The sequence below is a fragment of the Salarias fasciatus genome, chromosome 5 (genome assembly GCF_902148845.1).
Source record: "Salarias fasciatus chromosome 5, fSalaFa1.1, whole genome shotgun sequence".
NCBI lineage: Eukaryota > Metazoa > Chordata > Actinopteri > Blenniiformes > Blenniidae > Salarias > Salarias fasciatus.
Genome location: NC_043749.1, coordinates 32,950,248 through 32,968,635, shown reverse-complemented (window position 1 = coordinate 32,968,635; position 18,388 = coordinate 32,950,248). Strand labels below are relative to the sequence as shown.

The 18,388-nt window shown below is 45.6% G+C and overlaps 1 protein-coding gene and 1 long non-coding RNA gene across 2 annotated transcripts; both read right to left on the bottom strand.

Annotated features, from left to right (window-relative positions):
* Positions 1 to 5,737: 5,737 nt before the first annotated feature.
* On the bottom strand, positions 5,738 to 15,652 carry LOC115388517 (heparan sulfate 2-O-sulfotransferase 1-like). Its single transcript, XM_030091678.1, has 4 exons — positions 15,542 to 15,652; positions 7,420 to 7,504; positions 6,786 to 7,012; positions 5,738 to 5,827 (listed from the first exon to the last, which is right to left on the bottom strand). The coding sequence occupies exons 1-4, from the start codon at positions 15,650 to 15,652 to the stop codon at positions 5,738 to 5,740; spliced, it is 513 nt and encodes a 170-aa protein (XP_029947538.1).
* Positions 15,653 to 16,866: 1,214 nt separating this feature from the next.
* Positions 16,867 to 17,657, bottom strand: LOC115388749 (uncharacterized). Its single transcript, XR_003931511.1, has 3 exons — positions 17,581 to 17,657; positions 17,146 to 17,472; positions 16,867 to 16,965 (listed from the first exon to the last, which is right to left on the bottom strand). It is a non-coding gene; the product is annotated as an uncharacterized LOC115388749 (long non-coding RNA).
* Between the last annotated feature and the right edge of the window lie 731 nt (positions 17,658 to 18,388).

Below are 18,388 nucleotides of genomic sequence, written 5' to 3'. Positions count from 1 at the left end.
GGTACAGTGTGAGGGTACGATGTGGAACAGCTCAGCACTTCTGGAGGTGGGGGGACTGGAGCAGAGACTTGGTCTTTCACACCAGAGGTGATGGTGAGTGCTGCACAGAGAGACAGGAGTGCTTTACGTCAACGAGAGTTTAACAGGAAGTGATGATCTGTTGGTCCCACAGTTCCAGAGGCTCTGAATGTGTGGATGCAGATGAAGGAAAACCACACACTGGTTATGTAGAAAGTGAGTCACATGACACTCACACACCTTCATGTTTTTAATGGTCAGATTCATACAATGATAATAGTCTGGAAAAGAAGTGTGGTTTTACAGACTTCAATTCATAACAGGAGAAATAGAAAAAAGTTATCTTGTTACTGCAGTATTACAGTTTTAGTGTCAAGATCTGAATCTCAGACTGAGTTCTGAGTGGTGAAGTGTGTTTTGTGTGCAGAAGCTGCTGGCCAATAAGAGCCAAGGAGAGATCCTGGACTACGAAGTGACCTGGACTAAAAGCAGAGAGGAAGAGTGGCAGATCAGGAGCGAAGTGGCAAACAGCAGTGAGAGTGTGACTCTGAGCCTGAACCCCGGGGAGGAGCACATGGTGACGGTCAGAGCCAGAAACACACATGGAAGCTCTTCTCCATCAACCATCATCATCCCCAGCAGGGGTCCAGGTAGGACTGGTAGGGAGTGAAAATCTGATCTCAGATCAGACGACGAGGAGTTGAATTGTTGACATGTTTTCAGCTCATTTTCTAATGTTTGCTTGAGCTGCCAAAGCAGTGTTTTTACCGTGGGCAGTTTAACTTCAGCCCATCTTAGTTCTTTGATAAATATCTTTATTGAAAGGACTCCAAATGTTTGACAAAGAAAAAATGTAAGAAATGAAAGATATGGCAGAATTCAGTATAAATCACTCTTTCACGTTTCCTTGACTCAGAAGAATATTTTTTTCTTCTCCAAATATAATCATATGGTATTTTATTGAATTCCTTGATGATATTTTTGGAAATGTGGCGTGACAAAGAGACATCCACACATCCAGATGTAGCTTTTGCTTTGTGGCAAATAAATGAAGGTTGAGTTGGTGTTTTAATTTTTAGTGGTGAAATATGTTTGTGCAACATTTTGCTGCGAGCTAACACAGAGCTGGCGGTGCGAGCGGAGCGTGTGTACCTGAGGAGGTGATGAAAAAACAAAACAAAACAAAACAGTTTTTGTTAGTTTCCTTTCAGGTGAAGGGCAGGGTGAGATGAGGTTGTGCACACAAAGTCGCGTCGCCCCCTAGTGGCCAGACTTAACAGCGTCCATCCCAGCAGGCTGGCTGCGTCGCTCACAGATGATGACGTCAGCTTTAAACAGGACATTCGTCGCCTGTATAACCGCCCTGTGCGCGTGACTACGTTAAAGTGTCACCGCGCCTGTGAGCTGGAAACAGCGAGCAACCAGGGTTCGAGTCCCACAGGGACCCGCTTCTCAATATGTGCCTGAAGCACGATGGTCGTCCCAGTGTCTGTTTCTGGGGGGGACACATGCCAGATGGCCATCAGTTAGCTAGCTAGTTACTTGCCAGATCGCCCAATAGCTTAGTTAGGTTTTTACTTTTCAAAACTAAACACATTCAACCACCTTCACTCACGCTCTTTATACACTTATGTACAACTGCTGCATTCTCACAAATCACAGCCTCACCTCTTTTACACTCATTTTCACACAATTTACATCCAAGACCATTAAAAAAAAACCTCATCACAGCCGATTGTCGCTTCACCCTGATGCTCTGTCCTGTGTCCGCTTCTTCTTCTTCTTCTTCTTCTCATCGAAGTGTACTGCTGCCCTCTACAGGCACAGATCATTCATTGCTTCATATTTTCACATCAAGTCCAGACGAGTGAAGGAACTTTCAAACTGCTTCTACAGTCTTTTCAGCCTTCTGCTCAGCTCCAAACATGGATTCAAGGGAGAAAACAGACAGTCCCAACTCACAAAAAGCTCAATACTGCACTTGCTAATGCTTCAACCTAAATGTACACAGAAATATCCCCTTTAAAACCCCTTAAGCCCGAGCGCCCCCCAATTGGGGGCCTGACAGCAAACATTTCAGAGATTGTCTAATAATATGCATTATTTCTGACAGAGTGTCATGATGCTTATCCTCAAATTAAACAGCAAAACCTGGGCAAACCGAACATTTCAGCCATTATTACACACCCCAAACACAGCTCAAACACAAACTAAATGAATTATGAACTATATTCGTGACCGTGTCAACCCACTCGCTGAAATATTGATAACAGCGCAATTTAACCTGATACAATTCACACAAACAGCCTCTCATATGAGAGCTGAGACTCTGCTGATTACAACCATAGCACTCAAAGCCCTCTAAAACCACAGAATCCGCCACAAAATGCCACAGAACAGCTAACAGCAAGATCGCTTTTTCAAACTGCGGTAAAAAAAAAACAATCGCCTCTTACCTGGACATTTGGCCGGATGTCGTCCAAGTTATGCATTTATTGTCCATCGGGGTCACTTAGCATAGCTACCTAGCATTCTCTGAGCAGCTGTGGAGCTGAGCGCCTGTATAATAGAGGAGGCTAGGGCCGAAGGAGGACGACCTCTGACCCCGTCAGCTCGGGGATCGGCTGAAGAACCAGCCTCAGTTCTTTTCTCTTCGTCGTCATGCAGCAGCATCAGCTTTACAGTGAAATCAGAGTGGAAATGTGTTTCTAGATTGAAGTCCAAAGAGGCTGGGCTGATCAGGAAAACAGAAGAGTCGGCATGTGTCAAACTTTTCATGAGAAAAATATGAAGACAAGTGATAAAGAATTTTTCCAAACACATGGTTGACTTGGTTTGTCTTTATGAATCATTAAACAGAAGACAAAACAGCATTAAACAGATGAGCTGTCAGACTGTGGAACCCCCCTGGTCTGATCAGGCTGTGAAAGTGAGAAGATATGAGAACAGTAAACAGGCTCAGATGTTTGCAGACATCTTGGCGGCGGCGAGCTTCAGGTCTCTGGAGTGAGCCTGGATGCGGTGGTGGAGCTTGTCCACGGCAGCGGACAGGGTGTTGTAGATGGCCTGGAGGGGACAGGAGGAAGGCGTCAGCGTGGGAACAGGAAGTGGCCTGCCGCTGCTGCGGGAGGCCGCCGGTACCTGGGCTTTCTCCGTCTCCTCGCCGCAGACGTCCCTCAGGCTCTTGATCTCGGCCCTCAGCTGCTGCGTCTGGCCGGAGATCTTCTGGATCTTGTCGGCCATCTCCTCGCGCCTCTGGTGGATGTGGGTGCACTGGCTGAAAGAGCGGCTCGGGTCAGCGGGGGTGTGAGCGCGGTGGACGGCGTGCGGCGCGGAGGAGCGCAGGCCCGTACCCGAGCACCTCCTTCACGTGCTGCTCCTTCACCTCCTTCTTCTGCCGCCGGATGTTCAGCTTCATGTCCAGAGCTCGCTTCAGCTGGCCCTCCTCCACACACAGGTTCTTCAGCTCCTTCTGCAGCTTCACACGCACGCACACACACACACACACACACACACACACACACACACACACACACACACACACACACACACACACACACACACACACACACACACACACAACTGATAAACACAAGAAACTCATTTCCTTCAAAGAAAGCTGAGAAAAGAGCCACGCTCACACGCCTGCGTGTGTGTTTCAGTTTAACTATCCTTCCTAACCCTGTTGGAACCAGAGACCGGGAGACCATTTCCAGGACCAGGAGGTTGGTCCTGATCGCAATGAACACCTGGAGTAGGACGTGAATCTAGGATTTGTGGACCTGCGCTGACCCAAGAGGGGGTGGACAGAGGCATGTTGGGACGGACCGTTCCAAGCGACAGCCCGGACGACCCATGCTGTCTGACTGAAGGAGAAAGCAGCCAAGTGGTATCACATCTGTCACACTCGCCTCTCTAGGTTGAAGAGCTCCATACCTGGAGGAGAGGACACACCGTCCTCCTAACCTGAAGAGAGGACTGTGGGAAGTCAGTTGTCCACCGAGGCAGTTGAGTATCAACACTCATCTCACCATTTTGTTTTAAACTGTTGCTTGTCTGAACATTGCTTTATTTATTCATTAATTGATGTACTTATTTATTTATGTACTTGGAGACATGCTTGCAGACCATGCAGAAATGTATGTTTTGCAGGAATGTTAATTTTGTGGTCCTAAAATCTGTTTTTGGCCAAGAGGGGGATTTGTGGGAAATCTTACATTTTATTTGAGTGCTTGCTTGCTTACATATAGTCTAGTGGAAATGGACTATAATATGAATGCATATAATGTGGCTTGTAAAACTGCTTGTGTAGCTTTAATCATAACCGGACGAGCCCCCAGAAACTGGGGACTGACTGAGCCACGAGGCTGGGAGTGAGGATGGCAAGGTCTGATGATCAAGGTTTTGTCCACTGTAGGGACGTTACTGTTGTGTTTCTGTGTGTTTGTCTGCTGTGTTGTCCCATGTTTGAGGAGGATGGTAACTAGAACGATTTCACAAAACACTGTGTTGCTTCCATCATCTCCAGCTGCAATCTGATGTCAGCGTACATGCAGGCAGTATCAAAATAACATATTGTGTAGTGGAAGCCAAAATGACCTTTCACAGTAAATGTCTCTTCTTATATTAACTATGTTATGCATTGTATGACATATAACAATCATCATGAATTTCTTAAAATGAAATTAAGCATATTTTACCACAGAAAATGGACAGAAACAATAAGATCAGAGGGTGTTTAAGATTGTGGTTCCGAGTGTCATTCAGTGTTCAGTGAACCTTCACAAAGCAATCAGGAAGCAGCCATGAGCAGTCAGTCCCGCTCTCTCACCAGCACTCTGAAACATGTCCGCAGAAAAAAGGGATCTGCATCCAGAGCTTCTCAGGTTTACAGTCAGGCCCTCCTGAAGACACACACTCACACTGCAAAAAAGGATTTCTAAGAAAGTAAAAATAATCTTATTTCAGGGATATTGTTCTTATTTTTTGTCTAAAAAGTCAAATAATCTTGACAAGCAAGTTTTGTTCTCGAAAATTATTCTTGTTTTAAGAAAATATATCTAACATTTTCTCAATAAGACACTACAGCTAATATTGAGCTAGAATTACTAGTAATAAGCTACAACAAAGGTATACATGAAATGCGTTGGATGCCATCATCCAGCCAATCACGAAATTCAAATGTAGTAAAGCTGTTCAACCACTTCGGTTTTTGTCACAAAAATAGGATTTTAAACAAGTTTGCACTAAATTGTAAAAGTAATGTCAGAAACGAGTAGACAGCAATATAAAACATGCACTTATACAGTTTATCAGCAAAAAAAAAAGTGATTTTAAGTAAATATTTCTTACACGACAAAGTCTCTTTGCTTGTTATAAGCAAATTTTCTTACATTTTGGACTCTTTTTTCTAGTTTTAAGACACATTATGGTCTTAAAGTGGCTAGATTTATAGTCTAGTTTAAAGAATTCAAGCGAAGTAAATTGTGCTTACCCCATCAGCAGATTTGTTTGCTCAAAACAAGAAAATTTGCCCAGATTTAAGAATATTTAGCTTATTTCTAGTAGGGCGTTATTAAGGAGGAGTGACAGTGGAGCAGAGCTGGACTACTCTCTCTGATCAGAGCTGATAATATATGAAGTGTATCCTCCAGACAAATACAAACTGACCATTTCTAAGTACTGTGAATACTATCACTACCAGCGGAAGTGAAAGATCTTACTTTGCGAAGTCCAGACAAGCCATGTGGCCGTGGTAGAAGCCGGGCTGCTTCTCTTTCCATGAGGTGATGTTTTTCACAACACGAATCTGGAGATGACAGATTCAAACAAGCTTAATATGGAAAAGAGTAGCTGCAGTTTGGTGCTTGAGATGAATGTAAAAGTTCTGAAGTCACTGAAAGCTTCTACCAGATGGACATTTCAGTGAGACCGAGTCAGCTCAGCTGTCTTTCCCCAAAGGAAACAGAAAGCAATGTGGGCCCAACAGTGACTGAGGAGGACTTCTGTAGACAAATTAAAGTTTTCCAGATTAGTGATGTTCAAAAACAGAGAGTTGAGCGCTGTGTATCCAGGCAGTGAAGTTTAAGACTAATAATACTGGCTCACAGTCGCACATCTCAACAAACCAGTCCAAGCTAAAAACAACAAACGAGTGGTTATTTGATTGTCATTATAAAATTAAAAAAAAGAAAATTCAAAGTTCTCTCTCAGGGTCAAGAAGGGATAAAAGCCGGCTGAATTTCAGTTTGTGTTTCTAGAGTTTTGGGAGATTGGTTGGCATCGCTGGGCGGAGTGCGGTCGCAGCTTCCTGGACGGTGGAGGGAAGACTGGAGCACAGTGAGAGCAGGACAGGTCGTCCCCCCACTGCTGGGGTCCACGGCTGCAGCAGGCCGGCTGCTCCTCGGCATGGCTCTATTCCAGACACATGATCGGTTCAGCAGGGAGCAGCTCTTTGTCATTATCCGTCAAAACATTGAAATATGGAATCTATCCAAAAGCTTATTGGCCGTGTTTCATATGTCTACGGAGGAAAAGTTATTTAGTGATCAGTATCTACGGTATATAGTTTTATTACCCAGCCCTACTCAGGGCGTGGTTAAAACTTTGTCATCTGAAAGCAGAACTTTTCTGAAGCAGCACAGCAGTGTGCAACCACGCCAGAGAATGTGTTATTGAACCCTTTGTCTCTGCTGCATCAGAAGCACCAGGGTGAATGGAAACCAGCTGGTGTGGGAGCTGGAGTCCTACTTGTCCTGCTCGCTCACCTGGTCCTGCAGAGAGAGGACAGGGTTGTTTGGGGAGGTGTTGACGTGCAGGACGTGGAACTGGTTTTTCCTGCAGAGGTCGTAGGCGATGTTGGTGAAGGACGTGCTGGCCGTCTGGGGCACTCTGTTGTAAATGATGACCGTGTTGTCTCCTCTGGCCGGCGGCGGCTGGTCCTCACCGACACGCCGCTCAGTCTCAGCCACCTCTGGCTTGAGGAGGACGCTCTCTGAGAGGGACGGAGAGCAGGACATGTGAGGACTCCTCAGAGACTGATGGCAGACACCATTATATTCTTGAAGAAAGTTGTGACTAGCGTTTTGAAATGGTAACAAATTTAGCAGGAAGGTTATTATTAATGAGCCGCCTCCCCCTATATCACTGCTGGCCAGTTAGCTGTTAATCATGTCAGTAAAAAGTTGAATTGACGTTTGTCTCATGGTACATGGCAGAAGCAGACCCCCCTGGGAGATGTCTGCCTGGATCTACTGAGAAGCTCCCGGGAGGCCCAGAATCAGACTCCTCGCTGCGATCAGGTGTGGTGAAGCAGGACTGAAGTTCTCCAGACCGAACACCACCCGCTGTGTTTCTGCGACGCCTCTCAGAACGACTGCTCCACGGCCGGGAGCGTCTCACCGAGCTTCGCTCTCCACTCGTCCAGTTTCTGGATCTGCTTCTCGATCAGCATCACGGACACCCCGAACACCAGGACCGCCAGGAGGAGCAGAACAAAACAACATCAACCAGCATGTTACACCAACGCTGTTTGTGTCCATATGGGAAGAGCACCTGAGGCCCAGTCTGCATGTCCGCCCGCGGACAATCAATCCCTGAAGTCCTGCATGGAGATTTATTATTATGAGAATAAAGTCAGAATTCTGAGTAACCTGTGGCAATCAATACTGGTACAGTAGAAAGGTCAAACTTTGTGAAATAGAACCAAGTTTATGAGGGTAACACATGATGGAATTACTTATTGCTTCAAAGGCCTGACATCTGAAAAGGCCACAAACTGAAAAACAAAAACTACCCAGTCATACTTGATTCATTCCCATTGGGAAATTGCTTTTTTCACATTGACCCATCCAGGATTCTAGGGTCACAGTGAGGGAGCACAGGGAGCTTATGGGGGTCAAAGTTCAGGGCCAGAGACCCACAGTGTCTGCGCCTCCTCCACTCCTGCCCAGCTCCATCGTCCCTCTTCTTCCCTACAGGGCCTGTGGTGCCTGAGCTGAAACCCGCTGCTGTCAGAATGGGCAGCAACACACACTGTACACCTGCTTCCATCGTTTGGTCCCTCCGGATGGAACCACTGCTCCACAGCAGGTCTGTCAAACACACAACCTGCAGGCCAGAACATTCAAACCACAATGAGGCATTGACTTTTTTTAATTGTCAGCTGTTTTCACTGAGCCAAGCCTGCTGATGAGGGGCGGGTGGGCAGGACGGGGCCCTCATGAAGTTATCCAGTATTTAAAAACAAATTCAAACACTAACTGAGAAAATCATACATATTCAAATAATACATAGAAGCTCCTAAAATACCTTTTTTTTCTTGGCATGAATGCACTGCTCCCGTGAAGTCCAGAAAAAGTCAAGCAGTGCACTAAATTGTACAGATGGGGTCAAAATAACCAATATGAAATCCTGAGGGTGGGTGTCAAACCGTTTTACAAGGAATTATCGCCATCTACTGTTCAGCTATGTGAATAGACGTTCAGCTTTTTCCCCCTGGACTCTATTTTCACTGGCAAACACCCACGTGGTCCGTGGCCCACCAGCTGAGAAATATTTGGGGAAAACATTTGGAATTGTCAAAAAAGAAAAAAGCTTCAATGCAAAGCTGATAATCGTGGGTGCAACTGTAACTGGTCTGGCCCGCCTGAGATCAAAGTGTTGTGGAAGTGGAAAAAGCATCTAAATGATTCTAACAGCATTCACCCCCACCAGCCTCATTACAGAGTCTCACCTCTACAAAGGCTGAGATTACACTCAGGAGGGAGGAGGAATCTGTTTTTTCCAATGAAATGGACTTCATGTAAGAGTTCTAAAAACTGCTGTCCATCTGAAAACGTCAATATCAAGATGAGCTGCTGTCAAATTCAAAGTTCACCCTGAAGAAGAGGCATGCATGCTGGAATCAGTTTTCTTCCAGATGAGCATTTGGAATCAGCTCTTATAAACGGTACTTTATGGATATACAGCGTGGTTCCTTCACAAGCTGCTTCAGTCTGAAACAAAGGAGTCCCTCACTCTCCTGGATCCAGAAAAGGACGTGGGTGCGGGTGTCCAGGCGCCATCATTGCCACTTAGTGACTGTGGTCCGGATCAGCGGCATCAGGTCTGCATCAAGGCCTCCACCGTGTGGAGCTGGAGGCTGGCTGAGGCGCAGGACCAGCGTTGATTGGTGAGGGGTCCACAGACATCCAGTGTGCTGATTTCAAACTGTTATTTCACACAGTCAAAGTGTCTCCAGTGGATCGTTCAGGTTGGAAATGAGGGTCAGGAGGGGTTTTTTGTGTTTGTTTTTTTTTTTGTTTTTTTTTGAGGACATTGATTTCAAGACTACAAAGTCAGAGAATCAGGCAGCTCAAAAAAGGCGTGGTCATGGATGTCATGGACTGTTTGCTCCTCTCTCTCTTAAACCCCATGTCTTGATCAGAGGGCTGTCTTTCCGTGGCTGCTGAGGAGGGTTGAGCCTCTGAACCAGGATCTCCATCCTCTATGGGTGGATGTACTGTCATCTGTTATTTCCTGACAGGGTCCCTCATGCATTCTGCTCAACACTTATGCAGCTGAAGTCAATGTCCAAAAATCTGATTTAGAAAAACAAAGCTGGAGTAAAGCAAAAGTAATCCGTCCGCCAAGCAGACGAGCCCGTTGTCTCTGTGACCGCCGCATCGCTGTGAGTCAGCCGCCGGTCGCTGGGCTGGTTTGGACGGTCCTCAGGGAGCACACTGTCACAGATGGAGTGTCCTAACAGGAGAGAGGGCACAGGTTCTATCTTCATCCTCATGTTAGCCATCTTCTAAAGCCACAGAGGAAACCTTCCCCATAAAAGGCAGCAGTTCCTTTAAATTCTCTCCAGTGCTCATGTGTTCCATGTGAATGTAAGATACCAAGAGCTGTTGTTGACATCATTTCTCTATGGACGCAGAGACTATTACAACATTTTGGGGGCCTGTTTACATGACAACGGTGCAGGTCCTGGAGCAGGTCCTGGAGCAGGTCCTGCCTTTGACACCTCTATAGAATGAAGTCCAGGTTAGTCCAAGTGGCTCACATCTCATTCACAACCTCTTATTTTTTTGCTGGCTAATACCCAACTGCATCCACATAAATTGTCTTTTAGACAAAATATGTTGTTGTCACAAAATTATTATTGGTCTCACGTATATAATAATAATAATAACAAAGTCCCATAATAATAATAATAAACTCCCAGTCTTGCAAATGGCTGTAGCAAACACACAACTATGCAGCGATTTTCGAAAAGAAAAACTGCAATTTCAACAGGTCTGCGTGGCCTGAATCATAGCCACGTTAATAGGGTTTTTAATAAACCAAACCGTTTGTAAATCCGTCAAGAATTCAGCAAGTTCAGTGTGTTATTGTCTGTGCAGGCTGCTCACCTTCCATCCACCACTGCAGAGGCTCCGGAGAAGCCCCCTCGGGAAGATGGCCGACCGCTGACGCCGCCGACGAAACTCCAATGAGCCATCTGGCCTTTCTACATGTGAATCTATGGCCTGTGCCTCCAATTGAAATAATAATGATTAAAAAAAACAATAGACGATGCGGGTTGAAGAGCAGGAAGTGAGTTTTTTTCAATCTTCCAATCAGCTTTCTCTGACGTCACGTTGATTTGCATATTTCCCGTCATGCACTTGAAAAAGTCGGAAATAATCGGTCGTGGTCTGATCAGAACCGGAGTGGATCTGAAGCCTTTGTGAGATCTATGTCAGAACCACCTCAGCAGCCTGTCGGGGGTCCTGTTGGTCGGGTTTGGGCTGACTTCCCATGTGGTCCCACCGGGAGTCACAGCCATCTCCATTATACGCTAGTTAAATAGCGCTCGGTTACATGACGTCACTGGGTTGAGCTGTCCGGCTGTTTTTCCTCGGCAGATCGTGTCTCCGCATCTCCAGCTTTTTAAGCCAATCTCCTTCTCTCCAGCCCAGAATTGCTGACCCAATCCACATCTCGACTGTCCAGAATTTCTCACAGCAACCAATCGCGTATCTGCATCCCCAGAATTTTTCAGCCAACCGACGTATCTTCTGGCCTACGTAGAGCACATGGCTTCTTTTTTTTTTTTTTTTTTTTCAAGTCAGGAACACAGCTGAACGTTTAATAATGGGTTTGTTTTTGCGCGTGGGTGTGTGCATGTGTCTCTCTGTGTGTTTCCATCTTTCCTTACTGTTTCTGGTCATTCCTGTGTGTGTTTTTCACACTTTTTGTGTCGCAAGATGCCACTGTTAACATTGTAGATTCGACTGAAAGAAAAAACCTAAACATACATCCTCCATATCAACAGTGTACCGACAAGAAGCCAATGTTGATGTTTTGTTGTTGAACTGTACAATATTCAAGTTCAGAAAAAAGTGAATTCCTCCAAGAAATTCCTTTTTGTCTTTGTTGCTGTGAACATAATATCCTGATAGATATTTTCAGTTCATTTTAACATATCGATTCATCAATAAATAATACTTCTGATCCTGCATAGAGAAATATTAATGACTCCCAACTAGTATTTAGACTCTGTATTGGGTTACACTGACCAGTTACCTAATAGCAGACTTTTTTTTTTTTATGAACAAACAATACAGATAGACAGAGACATGCAACACGACAAGCCACACAACAGAAAACAGAGAGGAAGCAAAACTAAACAAAACAACAAAAAAACAAAGAAACTAAAAAACTAATGAGTAAGCTATTTGGTGTGTATGATGTGTGTGTGTGTGTGTGTGTGTGTGTGTGTGTGTGTGTGTGTGTGTGTGTGTGTGTGCGTGCGCGTGTGTGTGTGTGCATAACAGAAAAACATATACAGTCCACCCCTTTTTTCCACATATAAATATATATAAAGATATACATACACATTCATACCCACATACATACATACATTCACACATGTGCACAATACATACATACACAAACAATTGTAAGGAAAACAACACCCAAATAATCAAAACAACAATAATAACAGCAACAGAGCTCTGCCACCAAGAACAACCACAATATAACAACAACAATCACAACAATAACAACAACAATGATAACAACAATAGGAACAACAATAACAACAATAATGACAACAACAATCAATCACCATCACTGCTACCACAACACCGACACCACTGCACCCTCTGCCACCCCCAGTAATAATGATGACAACAACAACAATAACAATAACAATTACAATAACAACAACAACAATAAGTATGATATGTGAGAGTGGTTTGCTGTGGGTCATGACTGCAGAAAGTTCATGAATGTTTGCCAGATGGGGTTGTGGGGGATATCAGAGGAGTTTGTATTTTCTAGAGAGATGTAGTCAATGAGGAGGTTTTTCCAGTCTGTAATATGTATGGAGTTCCGTGATTTCCAGTTCATGAGGAGAGTTTTCTTGGCAACAGCTAGCGCCACGAGAAGTCAACGGTTTGGTGTATGATCAAGTTTTGATGTCGATAGGTCTCCTAATAAACAGAGGGTGGGGGAAAGTGGGATGTGGCAGCTCATGATTTGTGACAGGATGTCTGTAATGTTTCTCCAGACCACCTTCTCAAGAATCTTTGACAGAAATGGCAGCTTAGAGATGGGTCTATAGCTATTTCGATCTGCCAGGTCTACACGTCCTTTTTTAAGAAGTGGCTCCAAAATGGCGTGCTTGAAGGCATTCGGGAACACGCCGGATGACAAAGAGAGGTTTATCATTTCAGTAACCCAGGGACCGACTGCCTCCAGAACCTCTGAGAACAGTCTACAAGGGATAACGTCAGAAGAACAGGATGAGAGTTTCATCTTGGTTACCAGAGCCAGAACATCAGCAAGAGTTACAGACTCAAAGGTTAGCCACAAGCTGGAAATAGGCTCAATAGCAGCCAAGGCACCACACTGAGGGGTGGGCATATTATCCTTGAGCTTCTTGATTTTATCAGTGAAGAAATTCAGGAAAGCATGGCTGTCAGCTTCGGTGAAAACGGGGGAGACAGGAGCAGCAGGGCAAACGAAAGAGTTAATTGTACCAAACAGTACTTTAGGGTTTTTCTTATTCGCTGCCACCAGTTGGCGGATATAGTTGGACCTGGCATTCTCAACCATTTCATTGTATGAGGAAATAAGATCCCTGAGATGGAGCCTGTGAACCTCAAGGTTATTGGATTTCCACAGGTGTTCAGTCTTTCGACACAGTCTCTTAAAGCTTAAAATATGCTCGTTTATCCAGGGACATGCTTTTCTCTGCGTAGACAGATTGACTTTAACAGGAGCCACTTGATCCAGAATCATTACACAGTGGTCATCAAAACACTGGATTAGGTCATCTACACCAGAGCCAACTGTAAAAGGAGGAGGATCGAACAATACAGAGAACCTTTCTGCAGTATTAGCAGTGATAATCTGCCTCTGAGACCTTACTTTTAAAGGTTTGGGCTCGGGACTGAAATGCAGATCACATGACACAAGACAATGATCACTCATGTGGACATCAATCACAGACACATTAGAAATGTCCAGACCAAGAGAAAAAACAAGGTCTAAAATGTGGCCCTTTCGGTGGGTTGGCAATGAAACGTGTTGAACAAGGTAAAAAGCTTCAGTCAGTGATAAGAATTCCATTGCATAGGGTGAAGAGGTGCTATCGACATGAAGGTTAAAATCTCCAAGGATTAAAACAGGTTCAAACTTTATTATGGAGGATAACAAGTTGCTAAAATCCTTTAAGAAGGCAGCAGCAGAGCCAGGAGGACGGTAGACCAATCAATCAATCAATCAATCAATTTATTTTTGTATAGCCCAGTATCACAACAACAGTTGCCTCAGAAGGTTTCAAGATGTTACATTGGTCGGTAAAAGTAAAAACAGTGAATAAGCATAATGGTAATATGTCAATATTTACAGTAACGAGACAAAACGAAGCAACCACCGTCTTAGACCCTCACATCCGGCAAGAAAAAACTCCAAAAACCCAGTGGGAAAAGAAGAAATCTTGGGGAGAAACACAACACAGTAAATTGTTGTGACATATTGTATGACATATAACATATAACAATCACAGTCAATTTCTTAAAATGAAATTAAGCATATTTTAAAACAGAAAATGGACAGAAACAATGGAGCAGGCAGATTGACCCCCTGCAGCAAAATTCTGCAGTCCTGTCGCTTTAGTCTTTTATTGTTCCCCTGCGTCAGAGTTGTTTGGTTGACTGCATACAGCTGAATGGTGGTATCCTGCATTACATGCCATTCCCAAGGACCAGCTGCCTAATTTTGTTGTCGTCCCTGAGAATCAAATGTCCACCTCGTGAGAGCATGTCCATCCTTTTTTGCAGGCTCGTGTGAATGTTGCAGAGTTTTATGAAGACTGATTCCACCAGGCGACAACAGTCTGGCCACTGGGCAGGAGATCCCGAGGAACCGAGGACACAGCGGGTCCTGCTCTCCACCCCTGGTGTAAATTCTGCTTTGGACCTGGGTTGTTTATACCGCCCGGTGGTCAGGCGCACTTGGTGCCGAGCGGCGTAGGCCACACGCTGCTGATCATGTGGCAGTAAATTTTGCCACAGAGCAATGATGGTGCTGGCCTGCTGATTAGAAAGGGTCTGTGCATTTTCAGTCCGCAGTGCCACCAAGTACTCTGCCAGGCTGTTCACTCGGTCCATCCCTGGAATATGATGCTCATCCTCAGCCTGACAATGTAACAGTAAATGAACAATTAAAAACAATCCTATTACAAGCAAAAACATAACATTTAAGTGCAATATAACCTGATATTACCTCCTGTTCAGGTGCTGCTGGGCTCATAGCTGGTGGCCTGCAAGGAACATCAGCTGAAGCAGTGGAGACAGAGGTGGTGATGGTGGTGGGAAGAGGAGCAGCAGAGGCTTTGCTGGAGGTGGAACATGATGCACCAGTGGACTGTTACAGAAGATAAGATGACCATTAGTAATAGACCGTTGTAATAAAAAAAAATATGGTATCCAAGGATTAACAAGAACATCCCACCTGTCTGTGAGAGTGTGCCCGGCTCTTTGCAGATGGAGCAGAGGAAGCAGCAGGTGGAGCAGAGAGAGAGAGCAGCAGGTGGAGCAGAGAGAGAGAGCAGCAGGTGGAGCAGAGAGAGAGAGCAGCAGGTGGAGCAGAGAGAGAGAGCAGCAGGTGGATCTGTGGCAACAGCAGTGGTGACAGTGGGAGGGAGAGGAGCAGAGTCTGAGCTGGTGGTACTCAAATCCACAGTCTGAAAAAGATTGTAACACAAATAAAACTTTATACTCAAGCAAAAATAAAACACGTTAAAAGTCATTTTAGAATATCATAAATAGCAGGTGTTCCAGATAAGACTATCACCAATACTCACAGCAACTGTAGAGGTCAGCAGAGCAGCTGGAAGGTGGGTGGGAGCAGGGAGGCATGGGGCAGACGAGATGGGATCAGATGCAGGAGGTTGGGGAAAGGTGGGGCTTTCCACAACACAGACTGGGGAGGTGATGGTTGGTGGTGGCTGAGAAGATGGGCTTGTGGTGTCCAAGGATCCTACGGTGGGGTCTACGTCTGCATCTTCAAAGCCTTCGTCTTCAAACTCCCCCTCTGTGCCAATGTCCTCCAGCAGCTGGTCGGTCTCCTCGGTGTCAGGCTCTGTGTTCTGCATGGCCCTTCCTGTCTGCCTGAACAGGTAATCGATACCTATCAGCTCTCCTGGGATAGAAAGTAGAAAAGAAAATTGATAAAAAAACAATGGCAACTAATTAATCATGTTGTTCTTTATGTATTTAAGGGCACTTGAGGGGAAATTCTGAACTCACCCGTGTACACAGATGGAGGTTGGAAAGAAGGGACGAGTTTCCTTCCAAGCACTTTGGTACTGTAGGTGTTGACACAGGGAACAAGGTCACCTGAGTAGCTTCGCAGTGACGAGGTCTGGACTGCCAGAGAGGCAGCTTCTCTGTCCTGGTTCCGTCTGTTGAGGCCATCCAGGAGGTCCGGCTGGAAATTCACACTGTTGGCACTCGTTCCTAAAAAGATTAAAACAAATAAACACTGTAAGCAGTTGATTTGTTTATTTATTTATTTGAGTTTGCAATACAGATGCTGTGTCTCCATTGCAATAATGTAAAGCTTATCACATTCACCTTGCTGATGAATAAGGGATTAATACAAACCTGGAATGAACCTCTGTAGACGACAGTGGAAAGATTCCAGTGACGACGACCCCCTGGCACATCGGTATTTTGGGAGAATGATGCCCTCCTTGGTGGTGGTACTTCCAGTCTGGGTGTACAGGAGCACACCTGGTTGGTCCTGAATGCATTTTATGTGCCTTTTCTGGACTCTCCAAATGTTCTGCATCCTCTCCTGGTCTAAGAGAGGCACACCAAGAAGGTCTCTGCCCTTCACACCCATCAGCTCGTTAAGCAGCCCCTCAATCATGATGATGGTCTGTGGCTCTCCTCTTGTCCGTCTTCTGCAGTGCAGGGCCAGGTCCTCTTTGGTGATCTGCTGGTCCACCAATTTATCAGTGAGGAACACCTTCTCTCCTCAGCTGCTCCCTCTTGGCCCTCCGCAGCAAGGAAACATCACCGCTGTCCCACTCAAAGATGCAGCAGGACAGCTTGGCCATGAAGGTGGGGTACAGGGGATGTGCCTCATTTGTGCATCCAGATGCCAGCCGCCGCACGAAGTGGTAGATGTCAAGTTTTACAAGCACATCTGGCCACCCACCAAAGCTCTCTTTCAGCTTTGTCTGTTCTCCTTGCTGCGTGCAGCAGTCAGTGTCAACATAGAGGAGTGAGGAGGAGCCACTCCAGCATCACTGTAGCGCCGGATGAGCCCAGCAGCCATCATGTGGAGCCCAGGACCCTCCTGAGCAGTCAAGACACTGATGAGGATTTGGCCCACCTCATTACTCACTGATGAGAGCCACAGACCAGTCCCTCTGGCAACGCCAGACAGTTTTTTGGTGATCTATAATGACACAAAAGCCCACATACAGTGTTGTGATTTCAGATGGGACGAAGCACATTAGTATCACATTTCATCTTCATAAAAACCACAGCATTCAGAGTTCAGGTTGTGATTTAGTGTTGTCATATATGACTGAAAATAATAATTTCATATCGAAGGATGTCCATCAAAGTGATCTACCTTTTTGGTGGAGTCCATTTTCAGGATGGTGCCAAATGTGGACGTTATTGTGGTTTTAATGTGGTCCAGCCTGCTCAAAATGTCTGGCCCATACAGAGCCAACATCCAGCGGTGACTTGGTACTGCTACTGGCTCAGAGGCTCCTGGAATGTGACGGGGAGCAAGCTGGGCCGAGCTGCAAAGTCAGAGCATGCCCCAAGATATCGGCAGAGGCGCTTCAGCCACTCCTCGCTGTGGTTTTCTTTCAGCTGTTTAACCAAACGTGTGGGGCTGTTTCCCAGCGTCCTCTCCCTCAAAAACCTAATGACACGGATGTCACATGCAAATCTGTTAAAAGAAAGAGAAAGATAAACAAAAGAGACACACAGAATTAATAAACACAGCAAGTGATCAATCTGCTTTGATTCCAAACATTTATCAATCTGGTTTACTCACTTCTGCGTCAGGATCAGCCTGAACTCCAGCCTGTGAGCCATATCCAGCTGGTCAAGGATGGTCTTGCTGGAGGAGATGTCATTTGTTTTGCACCCAGTTGACTTGCATCTCAGAGTCTCTGTGATTAAAATGTAAGAACTGTCAATATCCAAGACTTTGCGCGCTCTCTTGTGGACACCAGCACCTGTGAGCTGCTTTCTGCACACAGGGCAGTGCAGCCTCACTTTCCACAAGTTATGCGGCATCCACAGGAGGAGCTTGTGGGTGAAAAACCGCTCTGGAGTAGGAGCCTGATGGTAAATAAGAGCAGGCTCTGGTGGTGCGGACCACAACTCCAGGTCTACTCGCAGTCGCTGGTTTTTCCAGATGGCGGCTGAAATCCATCTCTGATCCTGAGCTGGTATCTTTTTTTTCATCTCCGCTGGCAGCCAGTAAAGCTCAGAACCTGGAGCTGTCTGTGCTTCTCCTGCTGGAGCGTGAACAGGGTCGGATGTGGAGAGCTCAGAGGGAGCAGTCGGAGGTGGAGCAGTCGGAGGTGGAGCAGATGGGACACACGCAGAGGTCGTAGCAGAGGACAGTGGGATTGGAGGAGCTGAGGATGAGGCTGATGCTTCCTCATTGTTTCAAGACAGCAATGTAAAGACAAAATAATGAGGATGCCATTATTACTTGAAGTTTTGTAAAACATCAATGCAAAGAAAATAACTGGAGTGAAAACTTCCTCAGCGCTCTCTCAGTCGCTGGTGGGATGGAGGTGGCAGAGGGCCGCTTTGCCACAGGTGAGGGAGGAAGAGACAGAGGAGAGACC

Excerpts from the sequence above, each read along its gene's own strand:
- LOC115388517 (XM_030091678.1), bottom strand. The coding sequence starts at position 15,652 with ATGCAGAACACAGAGCCTGACACCGAGGAGACCGACCAGCTGCTGGAG. Across the intron at positions 7,505-15,541 it reads ATGCAGACGTAGACCCCACC|CTCCTGGCGGTCCTGGTGTT; the intron begins GTAGGATCCTTG and ends TTTGTTCTGCTC. Across the intron at positions 5,828-6,785 it reads TCCTCTCTCTGCAGGACCAG|ATTCGTGTTGTGAAAAACAT; the intron begins GTGAGCGAGCAG and ends TGTCATCTCCAG.